At 43.3% G+C, this 23346-nt stretch overlaps 1 protein-coding gene across 17 annotated transcripts in view; it reads right to left on the bottom strand.

Moving 5' to 3' along the window:
• Positions 1 to 23346, bottom strand: part of DMD (dystrophin) — a 7596173-nt gene that overhangs the window by 87156 nt on the left and 7485671 nt on the right. For all 17 annotated transcript variants that reach the window (XM_085622447.1, XM_085622454.1, XM_085622449.1 and 14 more), the window contains one exon: positions 2921 to 3164. In XM_085622447.1, coding sequence (XP_085478573.1) covers positions 2921 to 3164 — 244 coding nt within the window. The remainder of the gene's footprint in view (positions 1 to 2920; positions 3165 to 23346) is intronic.

The following is a 23346-nucleotide window of genomic DNA, read 5'->3' as shown; positions in this document are numbered from 1 at the left end:
TACGCAAATACAGCATGCCTCACAGAGCAGCGCATGCACTGCCCAGGCTCGACCTAAAAATGTTGGTCACTTTAGAAGTAGACACTCATGAACTGACACTACACACTCACATTTGGGGCAAGGCAATACACGCTCAACTTATGGGGCCACTATATGCTCAAGTCAACCAGAGGTTGACCCTAAGGGCTCAGACTTCATATAGTGTGCAACAATATGCGCAGATCTGTGCTATGATATGCACATTAATGAAAGGGTCATCATCTACCCCTCTCTTCTTACCTACCCTACTTCTCTGAAGCACCACAGACAGGTAGAGATGGCGCACAAAGATCAAAGGAAACCCCACACCGCTAAACGAACGAGAGCTGAGGTGTGAAGTCACTTCCGGTGTACTGATGGAACCTCAGAAGCACTGCCAAGGCAAGGCTTGAAATGCAAGTGCAATACAATTTTCAAAGAGCAGTACCTGGATACACTTTGTAGCATCCAAATGCTTTATTGGTGCTTGCTACAATCAAATTCAACAATTGGGTTACTACACTACCGAAATGAACCATAACACATTCTATATCTGCCTAAGAGCGAGTCTTGGAATGCAGAGATCTGCACTAGTTTTGAGAATGACTCGATCACAGGACTCCGCTTGTTCTGAACTCAGGCAGCAACAGATGTGAACAGAAACGTGTGTCGCTCTCTTCCAGAGATAGTAGTCCTGAACACGGATATCTTCATGCAGTTTTATACAGGATGAACTACACCTAAAGGTATTCAAGCGCTTTACATGAGCGGTAGTTACATTACAGAAGGACACATTCATTTTCGGTGCCTCGCGCACTGTCAATCTCAGCTAAGGCTATGAGTGACAGGTGCATTGCGTTTTACTCACTGCTGATTTCTATGCTATACAAACCTTGCTGAAGCAAACTTAAATGCAGAGTAGACATCTCCCACACCTTGGAAACCTTCTATAGAGCGTATGCTATGGTGGGTGGCAGCTTCCTTTTTCATTGCTGGCCCACTGCCTGTGAAGGACAGTCTAGAGGAGTAGCTGTGCAGGGCCGTGTGCAGGATAATTCATTAGAGCCAGTTGTTGTTTTTAGGCCTGATTGGTCTGGTGACTGGGTACTACTGGTGATTTCCGGGTAATGCAACAAACCTTTCCTGAAGTATCCTTAATTAAACGCAGTTGCCTATACCTTGCTAAATATCTACAGCGTGTAAAGTGGCAAGCTGCAGCTAAGAGCTTCATTTTTCCTTGCCTCTCCCGTCACCTGTACTGTCCTCAAAGGGTAGGTGTGATGGGTCAGTGAGGGTTGACTTTTAGACTGTCTGGTATGCTGGGTTTTACTGTTGATTTACAATGTATTACCACAAACATTGTGCTGCAGCAAACAAATTCACGCAGTCTCCCAAACCTTGAAAATCGCCTATTTAGCATTCTTGGCGAGTTCAAAATTGCCACTATTTGCAAATGTGGGCCACTCTTTTAGCTGTCCGATTTGAATTGATGAGGATCACTTTTACTTTGGTGCCCGGGCTTTTTTTCTGTCCCAGTCCAGGGTTGTCGGGGGATATTTTCTCTCTGGTCTGGCTGGCAAACACAGGTGAGCTTTCTGACAGCTAAAGGTTGGACCGTTCTCAGTTCTTCTACTTACATAAATCATCACTGCCTGTAGCCACAGCCTGGTGGCCCACCTGCCCAGCCAAAAAACTTGAAAGGCACTCAGGGCAAGTGGTCATCCTGGCAGACACACACTTCCTAGACAGTTCTAGTGGCACAGTCTAGTCAGGTGTGCTATGCATTCTCTCTGCACTGAGGATCACCCAACTCTGTAGCATGTGCATAAACCTACTAGGCTGTGCTTCTAGTTTCAGCTATATAGTACTGAAAACCAGAGGTAAGTTATTCTAAGATTAATTTTATTCTAAGACACACTGGTCTCCACACTAACTTGGTGCCTATTAAATAGCGTCTATCCACAATTGAGGTCTTGTCAAGCTAAGGATATGGCTCATCAGGCCCCCTGCATACTTCCTCATAGTGTATCTTAATTGAGATGAATGATGATGACACAATTGTTTTACCAACAGTCAACATAGAAAGAGGCTGTAAGTTAGGGACCTCCCTTTTCAGGAGTTTTGCCTGTGTTTCAAGATAGTTTTTGAGCTTCTCGTTGCTCAATACAAAAGTTTGCAATTTGCAACATACCTTACTTTAAATCGATTTGTTAAATCGAATTGTTAAATGATTTTCCATAATTAATATTCTAGAAGTGTTTATGAAAAATAAAAAACGATTTTTTTGCCTTTTATCTATAAATCAAACTGTAACTGTTAAAATGATTTTGGGACAATGTAAATGCGTATCAGCTCCTTTTTTGATTGTGGATCCGGCACTATTTTGAAAGTATCAAAAAGTCATGTTTAAATGTAATAAATCAGAAGGATGTATTTGAAGAGGTCGGGGATACTTTTTTTTTGGAAGGATACTATACGAGAACATACAGTGCTTTTTTCACCATAGTTTCGACCTTTTGGGTTCAGCTTTCTGCATGATGTGGTTGTGCTGACTAATAAAAGGCATGGTAAAGTGTTCTTTAGAATATTACTCATACTGTAGTATTCTTTGTTTTAATTGCACCTAAAAAGGCTGTCTGTACTGTTGTCAGCTTTTTCATGAAATAACATTTACAAAAAAATATAATATGCAGTGCTCCTTCTTCAGAGTAAATATAGAGTTTATAAACACTTTCAACAAACATTTTTTGGTTTTAAACATTTTAGACCCACCCACAGATCTATTTTATGTAGTACTAATGATTTTTTGTCCTCTTTCCAAATATGTCTTCATCAGCACACTGCTTGCCCCCAAAGTCCTAGCAGGCCCTTTCAGAAGTATTCTAGTCATCTTTGCTCTCACCTGTTCCAGAAGCTGCCTCAGTCTGTGTAGCTGAGACTCCAGTTGTTTGTTGTGATCCTCCAAGATTTGCATCCTGGCTTCCAGACGCCCCTTGTGCTGGCGCAGTAACTTGGCTTCCGCAATGAGTTCTGCATCTCGAGGGCTTTGTGGTGAGATGGGAATCATCTCTGGAGGGGATGGCAGTGGAGACAATCCTTTGTGATCATGCTGTTCCTTCAGCTTATCATACTCGGATTGCAAGTTCCTGTTGGAACGGAAGAGAAGTTTAAGGTTACTTTAGTCTTTGCATAACTAATGTATAATCTATGTATTGTACTTCTAGTTTTTTAAGATACCTAGCATGTAAAAATAGCTGCTTAATACTCTCACCCAACTATCATTGGTACACACTTTGAAAACGAATAACATTAAATGAAATGCTCTTGCCCTAGAAACCAGGATCCACACGCAATGTTTCTCATTGCTAGCAGGAAATTTGTGAAAAGTCAATTTATACTTTCAAGTTGCAGAATCCTTATGAAGTTCCCTGAAAACCATTCGGTATCAGGAAAATGAGGGATGTGTTAAAATGCAAATGTGCATCTTAGACATGTAAATCTAGTCCTGTTCTGGAGGACTGGAACATAAAATAAATCTTTATTATACTAGACTTGTATCTGCTTCACAGTAAGCAAACGTTTTTGGGAAAAATGCTACTTTTTAGATTAAATAAAATAGGGGACAATGGGCAGATTCATAAATGGAATAGCACTTTCTAAAAGACAGACTTCAGAATGTAGCAATCACTGGAACAGAAGGGAACAGACGAGAGAAGCCTCGAAACACAAATTAAGTAACACTGCAAAAATGTAACCCGGATCTTTGTGAACAACAAGCCTGGGAGTGAGATGAAGCCTGTGAGGTCTTCACATTCCACTGGATCTTTCCCGAGTGACTATCCCTCTGAATGACTATCCAAGAGACCATATGTATCATCAGAATCTTTTGATTGAGTGGCAAATTGACAAAACTGCTTATAAAATTCTCTCTCAGATTATATTGTTGTCTACAATTTTGTACACTGTATGTGAAAGGATAGATCAGTGAACTGATGAAAACAAAATAACAGAGAATTATTCATGATGTAGGACTTGAATTATTACGAGGAATCCCAGGAAGGTGGGGATAGTTTCTTTACAAACTATGAGGATGTGAATTATGTGAATTACCCTTTATCACTTTCTAGCACATTCCTATTGCACCTACCTCAGGTGTTTAAGTGGTTCACATCAAGAAGTTAGCAGGTAAAGTTCTGAGCCAAAGATAATTAAACAGAAAATGTCACCAATCTACTAATAAAAGGGAATATCTATTCAACTATACATAAAATGATTAGTCCAACCCATTACAATGTGAATTAATCACACTACTTGACACAGATGCAAATATATTCTTTCTACTGTAATCACTTAGTGCATGGGTAGAACAACATAATTGCCTTCCCATACACCAACCCAGTTTCAGGCAAAACAATGGTTTGCATATGACAGAAAACACTTCACTGCAAAGGGCCAGAACCTACATATGCTTTGCCAGCTGCATTTGACAAAGACTAGTCATCTTTGGATGAATTTCGCAACCTGGGGCATTCACAAATCTCTTCCGACAATATAAATTCAACTGCATGCAGATACTTATATTTGTTTTAAACTGTGCTTTGTAAACTGCCTAGCACTCAAGATTTACACTAACAGATCAGTAGGGGTCTACACTCAAATCTCAGAGGTGAGTGACAAAACATTGCTTGCTTTTCCCTAATTAGGCTACAACTAATTAGCTGATAACGCTCCTGATCATATCAGTAGGGGTCTACACTCAAATCTCAGAGCTGAGTGACAAAACATTGTTTGCTTTTCCCTAATTAGGCTACAACGAATTAGTTGATAACGCTCCTGATCGTGACCTAATGAGAGGAGATGTGCTCCATGGGCCAGTTTCACAGGGTACCCACACCTTACCGGGTACCGTGTGAAGGGTGTATGGACGGGGTAGGTGCTAATGAGCCAGCACCCGAGCAAAACTCCCGGTAAGGTGCAGGTACCCTGCACAACTATCCCTTGGAGCACTTCTCCTCCTCTTATTAGGTCACGATCAGAAGCGTTCTCAACTAATTAGTTGTAGCCTAACTGTAGGGTTCACAGTTTTGGCCTGTCCTGATCTTATAGAGGCACTACTCACGTGCACATCACACCACAACACACTATGTTTTTCTGGTCCTGATGAAGCCCCAAGGACCCCTGTGACTGCACAGGTGTGAAACATGTTGACCTTCTAGTTACCTGGGCACATTATGCCTATTGGGTTAACATTTAACCTATGGGTTTTTTACTCTGACAAGGGTACCGTCACATTAAACACACCTTTTCTGGTAACCCTTAGTCAGTTTTAAACCATTGCACGCTCTTCAACACCCTCCACGTAGGACTCACCCCACACACCCGCATGCATCAAACGGCAGTTCTCAAAAGATCTCCTCTTAAGTGACCCTTCGGAGGATCCGTAGGGCATTGCAGCGCCGGCCCGATGAGGAGCAAACGCCCGATGATGAAGCATGACATCCTTCGGGGTGTGTGAGGGCAACAAGAGGCAAGACTTGCTCTTCCCTCTTACTGGTGGGCTCTAGCCCTAGGATCTCTTCCTTCCTTGTTCCCCCTTTCTTAGTGAGTGGATGACACGCTGCACCACTCCTCAGGAACAGTGTCCCCCGTTTTGACTTCACGTCTAGCGCTTGGAGCACAGGCACTGGACCTTAACTGGCCCCTGCCCCCCCCTCTCTTTAATGACATAATAAATAGATTAAGGCCACAGTACAAATATCTTTGAGGAGCCATGGAGTAGAATATTCACTCCAGCTTATACCAGTTTTGAGTTTCACAAGAGAGGTTAAATCATCCCATGAATTGAATGCAAAGAGCTTATGTAGACCACTTATTACATCAGACATTGTACTGCTTCTGAAGTTCTACAGCAAGGGCAGCTGACATATAAGAGGGAGGTTTGCTGACCTACAGAATTCGGCTCTACCTAACTAATTGGAAACTGCAGGAATCCTTAATTTAAGCTAGATCGCATATTGCGGTATGGATAGACTTATGTGGAACATTTCATGAAGACGTTTGCATTCAATGATACCTGGTTACTTAGGGAGATAGGTAGGAAAGGAATGCATACTATCTTTGATTCATACTCTTTCAGTAGAGGAGCAAATCATGAATTACCACCAATTTTGCTATTACAACAGGAAATGTCAGCACTTATTCTTGCTGTTATATTATCAAGATGGGAAGGAGAGACACATAACAATACAGTAGTATGTATACTATCTTTGACTCATACACTTTCAGTAGGAATGCAAATTATAATGCATCACCAATGGTGTTATTACAACAAGAAATTCCAGCACTTATTCTTGCTGTGCAAGTTGTTAGATCCTAACTTTAACTTTTGAAGTTGTTAGTTCCATTTTAAACTGCTATCGAGAATGACACCCAAGTACTTGTATGCTGATTCCACCTCAAGTTTAGATTCTTTTACAAATTATATAGTGTGTGAGTGCCTGTACAAAATGTCACCACTTTCTTCTTAGACTTTATCAACGAAGGTTAAAACAGTACACAGTTATAAACAACTAACACATCAAGTAATTTTAAGTTCAATAGGCAGTTGGTGAATTAGAGTTATACCATCAGCATAGGCTATGAGTGAAAGATGGATGACTCTTATGTAATGGAAAAAACATCTAGATGGTGAAAGGTGATCTGACAAGTTAGGGAACCTACGAATTACATAAACGTGGACCAATGATGCATCCTTGCGTAACTACATTGGTTGACTTGAGTTTAGACATGATATTTCCTGAGCAATCAAGTTACACCTGCATACAGGTGTCTGAGCGCAGGGTGCAAATTAATGTCATTGGCAAGATTTGATTGCTAATTTTGTCAGCTTTTTCCACAGCATATGCCCATCTACCCAGTCAAAGCCACACTATAGTCAACAGCATCACTATACAGCTTACAATGAGAAAACAGACCATCAAAAGCCAAAGATTGTATAAGAAGCAAATTGTGAGCAATTGATACATCCTTGAGAAACCCTATCTGAAGGGGGAATTATAGCTCTTATTTCTATCCAATAAGTTTAATCCAACATATGAGCTTTAGCTAAAGGTTTGCTCTCTGCATCAAGCAGAGCAATTCATCAAAAGTACTATCTCTTTTTTAATGAATGGGCAGTTGGATGAATCCACCACGCCAGAAATAAGGCAGTCTGTCTTGTCCAAAATGCAGCCTCTAGATTACGTATTTCTCCCCACAAATGTTGTTTGGCCACTCAGCTCCTCGGCAATCTTCACTGTCTGTCTTTTGAGAAGAGTAATCAGTTCAAAAGCTCTATGCATCTCACAATTTTTTTACAAGCCTTGGTGCAACCATATCTGCCTACAAGAGCATTATGCTTGACAGATCTGAACCTGGCACATAAACCCCGTAACAGTGGATTCAGAATGGGAGGACGTTCTTTTCAAGTCCTAACTCAGACCTTATGGAATTCTATGCCACTTAAGCCAAGAAAGATCCATAATCATCTGAGTTTTTGGGAACAGTTAAAAGACCTAGCCGTTCTCAGCCTAAGCTGTGTTTGGTCTTTTCTTTGGTGGCTTTGGCTCTTTTCTGCTATGTTTTGTCACCTCAGTGATTTGCACCAGGAAGCCCCATTCTGGGGCAGCTGTACCCTTTAGAAATCTTTTTAACATAACATAACATATTTTCAGCTTGCGCTGTGCTTGAAAAAAGGTCTATGGTCCTTATGCCCAGAAATTGGGGTTCAGTCGAATGCATCGAAACAACTGGGGTCAGTTGCCCAGGTATTGTTGCCTGTTTAATTATAGTTAAAATATTGTCTACAAACCAGTTCTTCATGTACCTACTACAATTAAAAAGGATTCATTGTTATTTTCAGGTTTACCATGATATAATGAAGTCACATGTTCTTGCATGGCTATCTATGGACCGGTTGTCCTCAACTGATTTTGTTGACTTGCATGAATACTCAACACTAATCAAGGATCACAATCTGCAGGAATCTTTACGTTTTAGCACCAACCTCACAATGATCTACTGGTGCTCTTTAAGTAATTTTTTTAGCTGACAACATTGTCTTCCGATAGGCTTTTCTGCACACCTCCACTCTTTTTTTGATGAAGGGCTAAAGCGTTTTTGCGACAGTCCGAATAACCTTCATAAGATCTTTCCTCTTTGCTGTACAGGGCCGGACTGGGAACCACAACCGACCCTGGCAAAGTGCTCGGCTATGCTGCAATAATGGCCTTGTAACAAAAACGGCTTTCATGGGCCCAAAACCAGCCCCCACCCATGCAGCCTACCGGGGGATTGCCCGGTGCCCGCTACGGCCAGTCCGGCCCTGTTGCTGTACATTCAGTGCCATACCATATTTCTTGTTTCACTACCGTCCTGCAACTCCTTTGGTTAATTGAGGTAGTAAACCTTTCATAGAATTTTGCAAATTGGCTACATCGGAAGACTCAATGAGTCGATGCAGTGGGCTTCCCACACTCCACTCTACACCAGCCGTGAAAGGCTGCCAGTCTATCTCCTCCTTTTTAGTACCTTCAAATGTTTATTCCTGACAATAGTTGATCACATTACATTGGGATCTGTCTGCAGCAGCAAACAGCAGCAGAAAGAAACATTGCGCAACTTCAAAATACATCATCAAATTAAACCAGCCGATCTATTCGTACATAGTCTAGGACATTATTGGTACAGTCATACATTATACATGTCAGACAGACTGGACAATCAACAGCAAAGTGGGTAATAAGCTTTCTAATTTATAAAGCTAGCAGGCTTTCCCTCAAGTCTTTGCTCCTTAGAATAATGAGTCGCTTAACAAATTTACAGACTGGTAATCCTTTAAGTGAATCATAGATTAGGAAACAGGAACCTTTTGCTCAAAATCACATATATTGTTGTTAAGATCGCCTGCTACTAATATTGGTAGATATCAGACAGGTTCGTCCACATATCAAGAAAACCTTTCAGTATTAAATCTGCTTTATTTATTTATTTTTACTTTTTTATTGGGTTTTTCGGTGTTATAGTAGCATTACAAGTTATAGCCATACGCATCAAAGTACATTACATAGGAAATACCATTGAAGTCTAGAGGCATAACATGTCATTCAGATTTATGCATTAAACATCAGGTAGGGACAAGAAACAAACCTAGGAGCTTTAAGCTATCACTGTGTTAAGTGCTGCATTGTTTTATCTCACCCATGAGGGAAACAAACCATTAACTTGGGGAGCAAACACTGGGTGGGGCGACAAGGAGGAGGGCGGGTGTGTTTTGGTACTGTGATGGCAGTAGGTAAAGCAGGTGCAGGAAATTGCACTATGGTACCCCAGTGTGTTAGACAATGTTGAGAGTAATTATGGGCTTGGAAAGGGCATCCCTCGTAGGGGAGGCTGGTCAATTCCACAAAGAAGAGTACCCAACTAGATGCCCTATGAATGCAGGGATTCAGAATCTGTGTCAGTTGTTTGCCGGAAGGGTGTGCGCAAGATGGCCCACAGCAGGGAGATGGGGAGTTGGTGCACTTGAAGCACCTCTTCATATTAAAGGGCTTCTTCCTCTGCAGTGCCTTATTTGTGCACTGCCCCCAGCCATGCCTCCACTAGAGGGCCCGCAGGTGTGTGCCAGTGTAGTGTGATTGATCGCTTGGCTAAAAGGAGGGCCAGGGCTGCGAAGTGTGTTTGCAGCTTGTATTGCTTCCTGCGCTTTCAGAGAGCAGGCTTCCCAGGTGTAGATGTCTGGGAGTCCTGTTACTTCCAGCAATGTTGTGTGGATGATGCACCAGTAGTGCTGTAGGGAAGAGCAGGACCATCACATGTGCAAAAGTGTTGCGTTAGGCGTTTGACATCAGGAGCAAGCAGTGTGACTCCAGGAGGTGGCGGTGGAGCTTCGCAGGTGTTAGATTGCCTCGGTGTAGGATGAAGAATGTAGGTCTTTGGAAATTAGGTTTCGGGAGACTTCCTTTGGGAATTCTAGGGCCCTTTCCTATTCTTTAACATGAAGCACCCTCCTGAACTCCTCCTCCCATTTATGGCGAAGAGTGGCAAGCGTGGCGGCTGACAACTTTCATATGGCCAGGTGATGAGGTGAAAACCGAGTCTGATGGTCAGCACGGACTGAAGCACTGGGTGTGTCGCACCCCTTGGAAAGGTCCCAGAGACGCTGGCAGGTGTGTATGAGTTGCCTGCGGAGATGGAACTGCCTGGAGGGAGCACACTCTCCTTGGCCAGTTGAGCAAATGGGAGAAGCTTAGATTATTTAAATTTTCACACACTGGGAACATGTTTTACTATGAACAGAGCTGAAGTTACTAAGTAATGATACTCTTATCCATTGCCAGTTGTTGCAGTTTTTACCACTTCGCACATCGTCAACAAAAGGATGTATCATATTTACTTGAATATGTGGGAGAATCTGCTCTGAAAAGCCCACCCATATCATTATATCCATAAACACAGTAAGTATTGTTCAAACTACTAAACTTTAGACAAAGCAGGCTGGTTTAGTCTCTTAGATCCATCAGGAGATATTCTGTTTTTTTCAAATACGATTCTCAGGATAAAGGGATAACCTACATTCCAAGGTGGAGTTTGTTTTATTCTCATTGATAGTAGCGTTTTAATAAAATTCTGCTGTGAGAGATAAGCGCGGGTAATGGTAAGTTGAGATGTTTCAGGTTTAGATGCTTCTTTTTAAGACACAAATTGAAGAGAGTCTGCAATTGAAGTAGTGACTTTAGGTAGATCTTTTAGTTCTGTCAACATTTTCAGGAGGTTGCCTCACTTCAGAAAATTGTAGTTCTCTTCTGAAAGGTACAATACTTTAAATATCATAGGCCAATTAAGGTTGGTTCCCTTCCCTAGGGCTGCGATGGGCACTACGTGAGCACACCTCAGCAAAACGGTTGTACTAGAACTTGTTATAACATGACTCTTTAAAAATCTGGTGTGGTTTCACCAACTCAGCAGCACTCATATCACCACAGTCAACAGTGTTTGTTGCTGATTGATATGAGATGGATATAGTTGAGAAATTGATGTTCTATTTCTAGCTCTGTATAAATTCTTCTTTCCTTATTGGAGCCTACTTCATGGAACCCTACATTGTTCTTTTGAATCTTTTTTTCTCCCCTCAATGGTGCATGGGAGGAATGACGAAATGTAGTAAAGGCCTATGTCAACGAAGAAGTGTGGATGTGTCTGTTATTTGAGTACAGTTAACCTAGTCAAAGGGCAGCAGAGAGGAGAGCAATTGGCTCAGTCGAACAGGAAAAGTGAAGCATTGGAAACATCATAGGCAATTCAGTGAACAATCATTACTGTTTGTCAATGTAGTTAAAGCTAAAATCACCCCAAAGCTACAATAACGCAGTGAAGTAATGAAAAGTTGGATTTAGTGATGCTACCTCTCAAGACTCAGACAGAAAAGAAGTCTTACTGCAAATTTATTTTGATTGGAAACAAATGTTCTTTACATATCTGCACAGGATACAAACTATTAAACCAGACACACTGCATTGCTCAGTGTGATTACATTGCCCACTGATAATCAAAATCCCTATTAAATTATTTTTTAGATCATATTATTCCTCCTCACAGCCAGTGATCAACCTCCTATACCCATTGGGACAGTCAAACATTCCTGTTCACCTAGAGGGAAAAATAGGTGGTGAGTTCTGATAATAAATAGAGCATGCACTAAAAGTGAAAGCTTGAAGAATAATTAATTTTACTCTTCAATTTTGGTCAGTTGAATGAAAACTTCAAATTACAATGTACTAGATCATATACCATCCTTCAGGTGTTCATCACTTATTTTTCAAACAACCTATGGAGCGCAGATGAGAAAAATCTATTTCCTCCAGACATAACACCTGCCTGGGGGAAATAAAACTTCACTTGGTAACTGTCCCTCTTTCTGCTCAACAATGACCTTGGTACAATTTTGCTCAACAGCTACACATGTGACGGCCTAATCTTCAACTTTCTGTGAGAGACTGCTGATGAACTTGCCCAATTAAAATATAGATTAAGGATTTTGGACCCTATATGCAGGCTTTTAGAATTTTGAACAAGCTGCCAAAAACGCATAAGAAGAAACTTTTTGATGTTGTTAAATGAACACCAACTCCAGGGCCTCTCAAAGGCCCAGTTTACTGAGAAATCACGCAAAGCAGTGGTGCAAGTAAAGTTGCTGCAGTTCATTGAGTGTAAGAGAGAGAGAGCAGAAGAGCGCCATATCTATGAATAAGTGGTGCTGTTCTGCACTTTCCCTGTGCCGGCGTAATTTTGGCGCCCATGAGCCGATGCAGACATCCTTGTGCCATAATGTAAGGGAGTCTGCACTGTGGTAATCCTAGTTTTTGTACAGGAAAGCGTGCCATAGGGAACACCCATGCACCGCCCATAGAATGCGCTCTTGATGCAAAGTAACACAAAGAAGGGCACTGCCCAGCTTTGCCTTATTTTTGGTTACAATCCAATGTGAATTGTGATTTGCATTGGATTGTAAATACCAACCCAACACTTTGCATTGGATGTGAGTTAATAAACGTAACGCAAACCCAATACAAAGTGTTTGTAAATCGTGGCCTTGATATCCTTAATACCAAAGCTAACTCTGAGGAATTCTTCCACTTTGTTGATGACATACTAAAGATTTAGTACTCTAGCATTTCCATAAGAAAAGTCACAGGATAAGATGTCTCATCATGCAAATCTACAGAGTCCTGGACACCTTATTTTTTTTTCCAAAGAGAACTCCATTTGGTCTAGTAAAAAACATCAGACCTTAGGCATTGCTCACAGTTCACTAATCCTTCCACCTCCTATAGATGTGAAAGACGCAAGCACCTCACCTCCCTCACTCGTTACTTGACAAAGGTGATCAATACCTCTCTGATACAAGGACCAGTGCCTGATAGCAGGGAAGGTCACGTCCATAAAAAGCCTGGCGTGGACTCTGAAGGCCTAAATAAATACCACCCTGTGTTTAATCTGCTCTTCCAAGCAAAGGCTTTCGGCAGTTGTGTTGAAAAGCAGCGGGAACAATTTGTCAAAGAAAATAGCCCTCTAAATGATGCTTAATCAGGATTTGTATCGGAGGCTGCATAGAGATAATAGCTTTAGAAATGAGCTATTTATCTTTGACACTAACAAATCTTGTCTACTAATTCTTCAGCTGTCAGCAGCATTTGACAGGGTCAACCATGCCTCTTAGCTCAAAATTCTGAAGTATGGATAGAGATCAGTAGAACAGTTTGGAGATGGTTATGGTCACTTCTTTACAATTCTTCCAGCAAATAAATGTGTCCAATCTTCCTCTGCACCAATGAGTTTGAAAAGGTTACATCCCAGGCTTTTTCACTTTATACCCGGAACCTCTCTGTTTTCCAATGAGACAACTGAACATCACCTATCACCCCTAGGTTAACAACACTCAGCTGTAAATGAATGTTTCACTTTTGGAGGACAGAGTCAAAGTTGCAAAGACCCTAAGAACCTTCAGTCACTCCGCCATCTCAAGTTTAACCGTCCTGCTCTTCCTCATAATTGCCCCATACCTGTACAATCCTGGCTTCATACATTAAATCCGCTCAAAACTGCAAGTCATCTATTATCGAAAGCACTAAATAACTTTGCTTCATCCTTGGCATAAACCTGAATATGCACACCTATTTAAATACTTCAGCAAGAGAAAAGGCATCCCTTCACAAATGTCCCAGCTAATAACTTAGACCAGAAGATCAGAACTAAGCATCCCAATCTTGAGAACTGTAGTGACAAGAAGCTTAAGATGGCTTCTATATTTTAAAAGACTGGACCAGTGGGGCCCCAACGTTCGTGGCAGGTAAATTGGTTATCTCCAGAGGTTAGCTTTTGCTTGAAGCGCAAATGCACTCAGTCTGGAAAGGTGACCCTTGACAAAAGCAAGAACTTGAAACCAAACATTCTCAGGGAGCACACCCAAAGCCTATAATTACAACATTCCTCCTATGTGGATGGCTCCATTCTGTGTGATTTTAAAATATCTTAAAGTCATACTTTTAGAATGTCGCTTCACCTTTTGCTATACTGACTCCATGGACAATAAGATTTAAGTGATCCAAAGAAAAATCAGAAAATAAATTTGTGTAGATATCCTTTGGTTTACTACTACTTAAGTCCTCAATGTACCTTAATGGTCAAAATCTTTACTGGTAAATAAAGGAATCCTTTATTCAACTCTCACAAAATAAATGTTGCTAAGAGGAAAAAACTTCTAGAAGGAGGAGGAACCAAGAGCTTTTTTAATGAGGTCCTGCACCATGCTCCGAGGAGTATAGACAAAAACCAAGGGGTGCAGTTCCTCTGGGGGGTGGAAAAGAGGGGGGAAGAGCGGTTAGTCTCTATATAATGCCCTCACACACCTAGCAAGGTGTCATGCTTCATCATAGGGCTGTGCTCCTCGTCGGGCCGGCGCTGCAATGCCCGACGGGCTCCCGCGGAGGGGCTCTTTATCGGAGTTCTTTTTAAGAGACAGCCGTATGGGTGCGTGGGGGTCAGTGCAACAAGTGTAGTGAGTGGTGGTGTAGTGAGTTAAAATAGGTGTGGTATTACCAGGCAATGTGTCAATTTATTTTGATGGTATACCAGCCTAAGTAAAAATATAAGTGATCCCAAAGGGATTATGATGGTCCCTAGGGAACTCAAACGGTCAACATGTTTCTTGCTCTATGCCCAAAGGGTCGGTGGCAATTCATCAGGACCATTGTGAGAAAGTGCTCAAAGAAAATTGTGAGAACTCTACTACATAATTCGTGATGTAGAAATTATCCATACATCACCATGCAATCCAATGGGGTCCCTAAGGAAGTGGACCCGTTGTTGCAGTACCTGGAAGAAAAAGGGGAGGGGGAGGGGGGGGAAAAGGAAGGTGGGGGGGGGGGGGGGGGAAGGAAGGGGGGAGAGAGAAGGACAACACAGATGCATGAAACATTATTCACAAAAATTCGGGGCTCCTGGAGGGAACCGTGTGTATGTTGTGGCCGCCGATGGAGGTGCTCACACAGTGACCCAACCAGAGTCATCTCTATATACAAGTGTTTAAATGAACAATTGAGGACCACGTTATAAAGTGCTGGCACAAAGAGTTGCCAGGTGGTGAGCATGCCCGGCGAAAAATGAGAGGTGGAACACGTTGTGGGCATGCTTAGTGCAACTGCAAACGTGTGCCTTCGTGCACACGAAAAACAAATAAGTGCCAAGAGCAACTGGTGCAGTACACATGCTCCTAAGTGGAGGAGTAAGGCGGAGTATTGTTATCAGATGGACCGCCTTACAAAATTGAACACTCGTACTCATGTTGTGAAATTTACGAGGTGACTATAGGCTGTGCAGAAAGTGCGACGCGAAATAGATGCTGGGGGCTACACATGCTCCACCGCGAGAGGGTCAAGCGTGGAAATATGTGTCTAGGGGCGCTGATGTGGGGGACAATAACGTCAGAAAAAGAAAGATTGCCACTTGCTCGTGCATGTATCACACTTTACGGGAGATACAGACTCACCCCTATTTGGGAGTAAACTTTCCGTACGGGTTCGCCTGGCGGCCAGGGAGCGCCTGCCTTTAAAAAATTATAGACAAGGAAGGTGAGTCGTACCTGGAGATTCGAAGAAAGCTGTAGAAGGACCCAAAATGGGGGCTTACTTACAGAGAGTCGGCGCATTCGCTGCCGGATACCTACTGCGGCTCAGGCTTCCGTGACGCACAGCCGTGCGTGTGTGATTAATAACGGAAGAGAGCAGGCGTGGCTGCAGTGCACAACTGGTACGCGATTGACGGCCGCCATGTTGGGAGTGAAGAAAGTAACTTTATTGTTCATAGTGGGAGGCAAAAGGAAAAAGGGGGCAGCTGGCCCAGTACGGCCGCCATGTTGGGAGTGGAAACGTAACTTTGTTGTTCATAGTGGGGGAATGGACAGCTTGTCCAGTAAGGCATTCAGGCGTGATAGGGACAAGGTATATGGGGGAAAAAAAGGAGGGGGGGGAAAAAAGAGATTATTGTATACAAGTGGTTAAGTGTCCCCTAGGTAGACATAAAGATCGATTCTGTCGCTACAGTGGTGGCAAAAAAGGTAATTATTAAAGGCGATATATGTGTATGCGTTGTATATGAAGCTGACAGGTCAAAAAAAGGGGGGGGTTTTTTTGGACCCGAATTCCAGGCCGCCTGGCCCACCATACGTGGTTTCAGAAAACCCAAAAATCGCTGTTGTTTGTCGTAATAATTAGCATTGAGTGGATATGTCCAATGTAGGACTCTTGACACCAGAGGGTCATGTGTTGTTAAGAGTGGCCCACGGTATATCATCGTTTAGGCCCCTGGTATGGCTCGAGATTCTAAAAATCCACTGTTGTTCTTTGCGGAAGAGGGCTTCCTTGCTGATCGTTGGAAAGGCTTGAAGGACTGTCCATGAAAGGTCATTGGCAGTATGATTAGCTTCCAAGAAATGTGTGCACATTTTCGTGCTGATCCTTTTGCATCTGATGTTACTTCGATGTTCAGAGATCCTGATCTTTATTGGACGTGTTGTCATACCAATGTACATTAGCCCACAAGGGCACTGGATTAGATAAATGCAGTTGCGAGTATTGCAATTGGTGTGGGTTCTTTGTTGCCAATTCAGAGTTTCCGAGAGGGTTACAGATTTACTTGTTTTTGTTAGATTACATGCGGTGCATTGTCCGCATGGGTAGTGTCCTGTCACCGGCGGAAGTCCCCACAGTCTTTGCTCAGCTCGGGGTGCTGGTTTCGGTCTGGTGCTGATGAGCATTGTTTTCAAATTGTTAGTTTTTTTGAAAGCAAAACGTGGTTTTGGGGCTTGCCAGCCTCCTACCGATAAAAGTTTCCAATGCTTTTTGATTATTTTTTGGAAGGTGTTAGATTCTGGAGTGAAGGTGCTAACACAAGTGATTAAGTCATCTTTCGTTCTTTCTGTGGATACCAACAAGGCCTCCCTGTTGGTATTGCGTGCCCTTTTGTAGGCCATTTGCGTTAAATTCGCCGGATATTCTCTGCGGGCTAGGTGGTCAGTGAGTTCATGTGCCTGCAGTTTGAAATCCTCCAGTGCACTACAATTACGACGTAATCTGAGGTATTGCCCGTAGGGCAGGTTCTGTCGTAAAGCCTTGGGGTGAAAACTGCTAAAGAGAAGTGGACTATGGCTGTCAGTTGGCTTTTTATAAGTTTTGGTGGTCAACCCCGTAGTGCTTTTTTGAATAAGCAAATCCAAAAACGGCAGTTCAAGTATGGAGGAGCTAGCTGTAAAGCGCAAGTAAGGGTTAAGGGAATTGACCCATGTTACAAAGGAAGGGATGGAGTTTGGATCCCCTTTCCAAAAAATCAGTATATCGTCAATATACCTCCGCCAAAGGGTGATGTTACCCTGGTAGATGTTATTCTCACAAAGGATGTGGTTGGCCTCAAAATGAGCCATGTAGAGGCATGCCAGGCTGGGAGCAAAGGTGCTCCCCATCGAAGTACCCTGGACTTGATGGTACATCCGATCTTCGAATTGAAAATAGTTATTGGTTAGGGCAATCTCTGCACACTCCATAATAAAGGAGACTGGGGTGGGTGAGTTCCATGCTTGTGCTCGTAATACCTCTTCCACCACATCCAAGGTGGCCCTCTGCGGGATGTTGGTGTAGAGGGCCTCTACATCTAAAGTGACCAAAACATCCACTCTACTGCCCGTGTCGTTAGTTTGTTTGATGATATTAAGGACGTCCCTGGTATCTAGAAGAAAGGTTGGTGTTTTCTGTACCAGAGGGCGTAAAAAGTGGTCGCAGAACCGCGAGAGGGGTTCCAGTACCGAGTTGATGCCTGACACAATAGGCCTCCCGGGTGGGGGTAGGACACCTTTGTGGATTTTGGGTAATGTGTAAAAATAAGGTATCCTAGGATCCTTATTTGTCAGAAATTCTGATTCATTTTTTGAAATCCAGCCCTGTGCTAGGGCATTGGTCACTAATGTTCTGATAGTGATGACCAGTTTGCTAGTTGGATCTTCTTTGATTTGTTGGTAGTACCTTGTGTCACTTAGTTGTCTTAGGCATTCTGTTCTGTAATCAGGAGTGGACATAATTACTATGGCTCCCCCCTTGTCGGCCTCTTTTATGGTTATGGTGGTATCTTGGCTCAAATCAGTTATCGCCACATTTTCAAGGCGTGAGATGTTGTGGAAGGATTTTTTCTCAGTCATGTTGTTGATGTCATTGAGGACTGCTTTTTCAAAAGCCAAGACTTCCGGAGGAACCATTGCGGATGAAGGTGTAAAAGAGGATGGTTTTCGTAGGCCTGAATCAGATGAGGGAGAAGAGATTTGGCCTGTGAAGAAATTCCTCAGGCGGATTTTGCGAAAGAGGTCATGTACCTCACAATGCATTCTAAATTCATTGTATCGTGGTGTAGGCACAAAGCCCAGCCCCTTGGCGAGGATCTTGGTCTCCTGTTGATTTAGCTGTCGTTCTGATAGATTTACAATCAGTTTTACTTCCCTCTGTGGCTCCTGAGTTCCATCGGGCCTTGGTCTGTTTGGTCTTTCCAGTGGACCTGTTTTTGTTGATTGTAGCCGCCTCTTCTTCTTCCTCTGCCCCTGCCCCAGCCTCTGCCTAAAAAAGGTTGTGGTAGGTAGGGGTTGAATGGAACAGGTCCCTGTTGGAAACCGGGCGGTTGCCACATGTGCGGGCCTGGAAAAGGTGGCATGGGGTAGGTATATTGTGGGTTCAGTGGTCCGTGTTGCTGGTAAGGTTGTTGGCCTCTCCAACTCTCAGAGCTAGAATTACTGCTGTTGGAATTCGTTCTGCGACGGGAGTTGGAACTTTCGTCTGACGAATAATCACTCTGTGCATTTTGGAAATCGTCTTTTAGGTAAGGGTAAATTTTTTCTTTATTGAAGCGATTGATATCTTTTTGGAGTTTGTTGATTTTTTGTCTCATTAAATAATCCTTATTTTCTGCGATTTCACTATTAATTTCTGACAGCTTGGCTTTGAAGGCCGCAATAGTAATGGTCGCTTTTAGTGCTCCTTCAGCAATTGTGATCTGGATGATTAGGTCATCAGCAAGGCGTTTGGCGGTCTTAATAATCAGTATCAGCCAGTCCCTAGTGCACTTCCATGCAACTAGGGACCATTCTTCCTTAAATTGTTTGTCCTCAAGGAAGATTCGTGGCATATTTGACACAATAAGTCCATTGGGGGCTATATTTGCACGCAGGTATTCGGTCATAATTGCCCCGTGCATTATGATTTTCATTAGTTGACGTTTCATGTTGGTAATGCTGTTCCAATCACTGCCCATGCTCGTAGTAGCCATGGCTCCGTCTGCGTCCAGTAGAGATGGTGTTCTCAGAATTTCTGACACCAGATCGTCATCAAAGGATAAACCTTGGTGTTGTTCCATGGTCGGGGTTGTCCAAGGGAAGGGTAAAGAGAAAAGAGGATAGAGCGGTAATTATCCGCTAGCCACACGGGCTAAGGTTCCACGGCTGAGCCGCCGTACGTAATACTTCTAGAAGGAGGAGGAACCAAGAGCTTTTTTAATGAGGTCCTGCACCATGCTCCGAGGAGTATAGACAAAAACCAAGGGGTGCAGTTCCTCTGGGGGGTGGAAAAGAGGGGGGAAGAGCGGTTAGTCTCTATATAATGCCCTCACACACCTAGCAAGGTGTCATGCTTCATCATAGGGCTGTGCTCCTCGTCGGGCCGGCGCTGCAATGCCCGACGGGCTCCCGCGGAGGGGCTCTTTATCGAGCCATGGCTACTACGAGCATGGGCAGTGATTGGAACAGCATTACCAACATGAAACGTCAACTAATGAAAATCATAATGCACGGGGCAATTATGACCGAATACCTGCGTGCAAATATAGCCCCCAATGGACTTATTGTGTCAAATATGCCACGAATCTTCCTTGAGGACAAACAATTTAAGGAAGAATGGTCCCTAGTTGCATGGAAGTGCACTAGGGACTGGCTGATACTGATTATTAAGACCGCCAAACGCCTTGCTGATGACCTAATCATCCAGATCACAATTGCTGAAGGAGCACTAAAAGCGACCATTACTATTGCGGCCTTCAAAGCCAAGCTGTCAGAAATTAATAGTGAAATCGCAGAAAATAAGGATTATTTAATGAGACAAAAAATCAACAAACTCCAAAAAGATATCAATCGCTTCAATAAAGAAAAAATTTACCCTTACCTAAAAGACGATTTCCAAAATGCACAGAGTGATTATTCGTCAGACGAAAGTTCCAACTCCCGTCGCAGAACGAATTCCAACAGCAGTAATTCTAGCTCTGAGAGTTGGAGAGGCCAACAACCTTACCAGCAACACGGACCACTGAACCCACAATATACCTACCCCATGCCACCTTTTCCAGGCCCGCACATGTGGCAACCGCCCGGTTTCCAACAGGGACCTGTTCCATTCAACCCCTACCTACCACAACCTTTTTTAGGCAGAGGCTGGGGCAGGGGCAGAGGAAGAAGAAGAGGCGGCTACAATCAACAAAAACAGGTCCACTGGAAAGACCAAACAGACCAAGGCCCGATGGAACTCAGGAGCCACAGAGGGAAGTAAAACTGATTGTAAATCTATCAGAACGACAGCTAAATCAACAGGAGACCAAGATCCTCGCCAAGGGGCTGGGCTTTGTGCCTACACCACGATACAATGAATTTAGAATGCATTGTGAGGTACATGACCTCTTTCGCAAAATCCGCCTGAGGAATTTCTTCACAGGCCAAATCTCTTCTCCCTCATCTGATTCAGGCCTACGAAAACCATCCTCTTTTACACCTTCATCCGCAATGGTTCCTCCGGAAGTCTTGGCTTTTGAAAAAGCAGTCCTCAATGACATCAACAACATGACTGAGAAAAAATCCTTCCACAACATCTCACGCCTTGAAAATGTGGCGATAACTGATTTGAGCCAAGATACCACCATAACCATAAAAGAGGCCGACAAGGGGGGAGCCATAGTAATTATGTCCACTCCTGATTACAGAACAGAATGCCTAAGACAACTAAGTGACACAAGGTACTACCAACAAATCAAAGAAGATCCAACTAGCAAACTGGTCATCACTATCAGAACATTAGTGACCAATGCCCTAGCACAGGGCTGGATTTCAAAAAATGAATCAGAATTTCTGACAAATAAGGATCCTAGGATACCTTATTTTTACACATTACCCAAAATCCACAAAGGTGTCCTACCCCCACCCGGGAGGCCTATTGTGTCAGGCATCAACTCGGTACTGGAACCCCTCTCGCGGTTCTGCGACCACTTTTTACGCCCTCTGGTACAGAAAACACCAACCTTTCTTCTAGATACCAGGGACGTCCTTAATATCATCAAACAAACTAACGACACGGGCAGTAGAGTGGATGTTTTGGTCACTTTAGATGTAGAGGCCCTCTACACCAACATCCCGCAGAGGGCCACCTTGGATGTGGTGGAAGAGGTATTACGAGCACAAGCATGGAACTCACCCACCCCAGTCTCCTTTATTATGGAGTGTGCAGAGATTGCCCTAACCAATAACTATTTTCAATTCGAAGATCGGATGTACCATCAAGTCCAGGGTACTTCGATGGGGAGCACCTTTGCTCCCAGCCTGGCATGCCTCTACATGGCTCATTTTGAGGCCAACCACATCCTTTGTGAGAATAACATCTACCAGGGTAACATCACCCTTTGGCGGAGGTATATTGACGATATACTGATTTTTTGGAAAGGGGATCCAAACTCCATCCCTTCCTTTGTAACATGGGTCAATTCCCTTAACCCTTACTTGCGCTTTACAGCTAGCTCCTCCATACTTGAACTGCCGTTTTTGGATTTGCTTATTCAAAAAAGCACTACGGGGTTGACCACCAAAACTTATAAAAAGCCAACTGACAGCCATAGTCCACTTCTCTTTAGCAGTTTTCACCCCAAGGCTTTACGACAGAACCTGCCCTACGGGCAATACCTCAGATTACGTCGTAATTGTAGTGCACTGGAGGATTTCAAACTGCAGGCACATGAACTCACTGACCACCTAGCCCGCAGAGAATATCCGGCGAATTTAACGCAAATGGCCTACAAAAGGGCACGCAATACCAACAGGGAGGCCTTGTTGGTATCCACAGAAAGAACGAAAGATGACTTAATCACTTGTGTTAGCACCTTCACTCCAGAATCTAACACCTTCCAAAAAATAATCAAAAAGCATTGGAAACTTTTATCGGTAGGAGGCTGGCAAGCCCCAAAACCACGTTTTGCTTTCAAAAAAACTAACAATTTGAAAACAATGCTCATCAGCACCAGACCGAAACCAGCACCCCGAGCTGAGCAAAGACTGTGGGGACTTCCGCCGGTGACAGGACACTACCCATGCGGACAATGCACCGCATGTAATCTAACAAAAACAAGTAAATCTGTAACCCTCTCGGAAACTCTGAATTGGCAACAAAGAACCCACACCAATTGCAATACTCGCAACTGCATTTATCTAATCCAGTGCCCTTGTGGGCTAATGTACATTGGTATGACAACACGTCCAATAAAGATCAGGATCTCTGAACATCGAAGTAACATCAGATGCAAAAGGATCAGCACGAAAATGTGCACACATTTCTTGGAAGCTAATCATACTGCCAATGACCTTTCATGGACAGTCCTTCAAGCCTTTCCAACGATCAGCAAGGAAGCCCTCTTCCGCAAAGAACAACAGTGGATTTTTAGAATCTCGAGCCATACCAGGGGCCTAAACGATGATATACCGTGGGCCACTCTTAACAACACATGACCCTCTGGTGTCAAGAGTCCTACATTGGACATATCCACTCAATGCTAATTATTACGACAAACAACAGCGATTTTTGGGTTTTCTGAAACCACGTATGGTGGGCCAGGCGGCCTGGAATTCGGGTCCAAAAAAACCCCCCCTTTTTTTGACCTGTCAGCTTCATATACAACGCATACACATATATCGCCTTTAATAATTACCTTTTTTGCCACCACTGTAGCGACAGAATCGATCTTTATGTCTACCTAGGGGACACTTAACCACTTGTATACAATAATCTCTTTTTTCCCCCCCTCCTTTTTTTCCCCCATATACCTTGTCCCTATCACGCCTGAATGCCTTACTGGACAAGCTGTCCATTCCCCCACTATGAACAACAAAGTTACGTTTCCACTCCCAACATGGCGGCCGTACTGGGCCAGCTGCCCCCTTTTTCCTTTTGCCTCCCA

This window comes from Triturus cristatus, chromosome 8, assembly GCF_964204655.1.
Source record: "Triturus cristatus chromosome 8, aTriCri1.1, whole genome shotgun sequence".
Lineage (NCBI taxonomy): Eukaryota > Metazoa > Chordata > Amphibia > Caudata > Salamandridae > Triturus > Triturus cristatus.
This window is presented reverse-complemented; position numbering and strand designations above follow the sequence as displayed.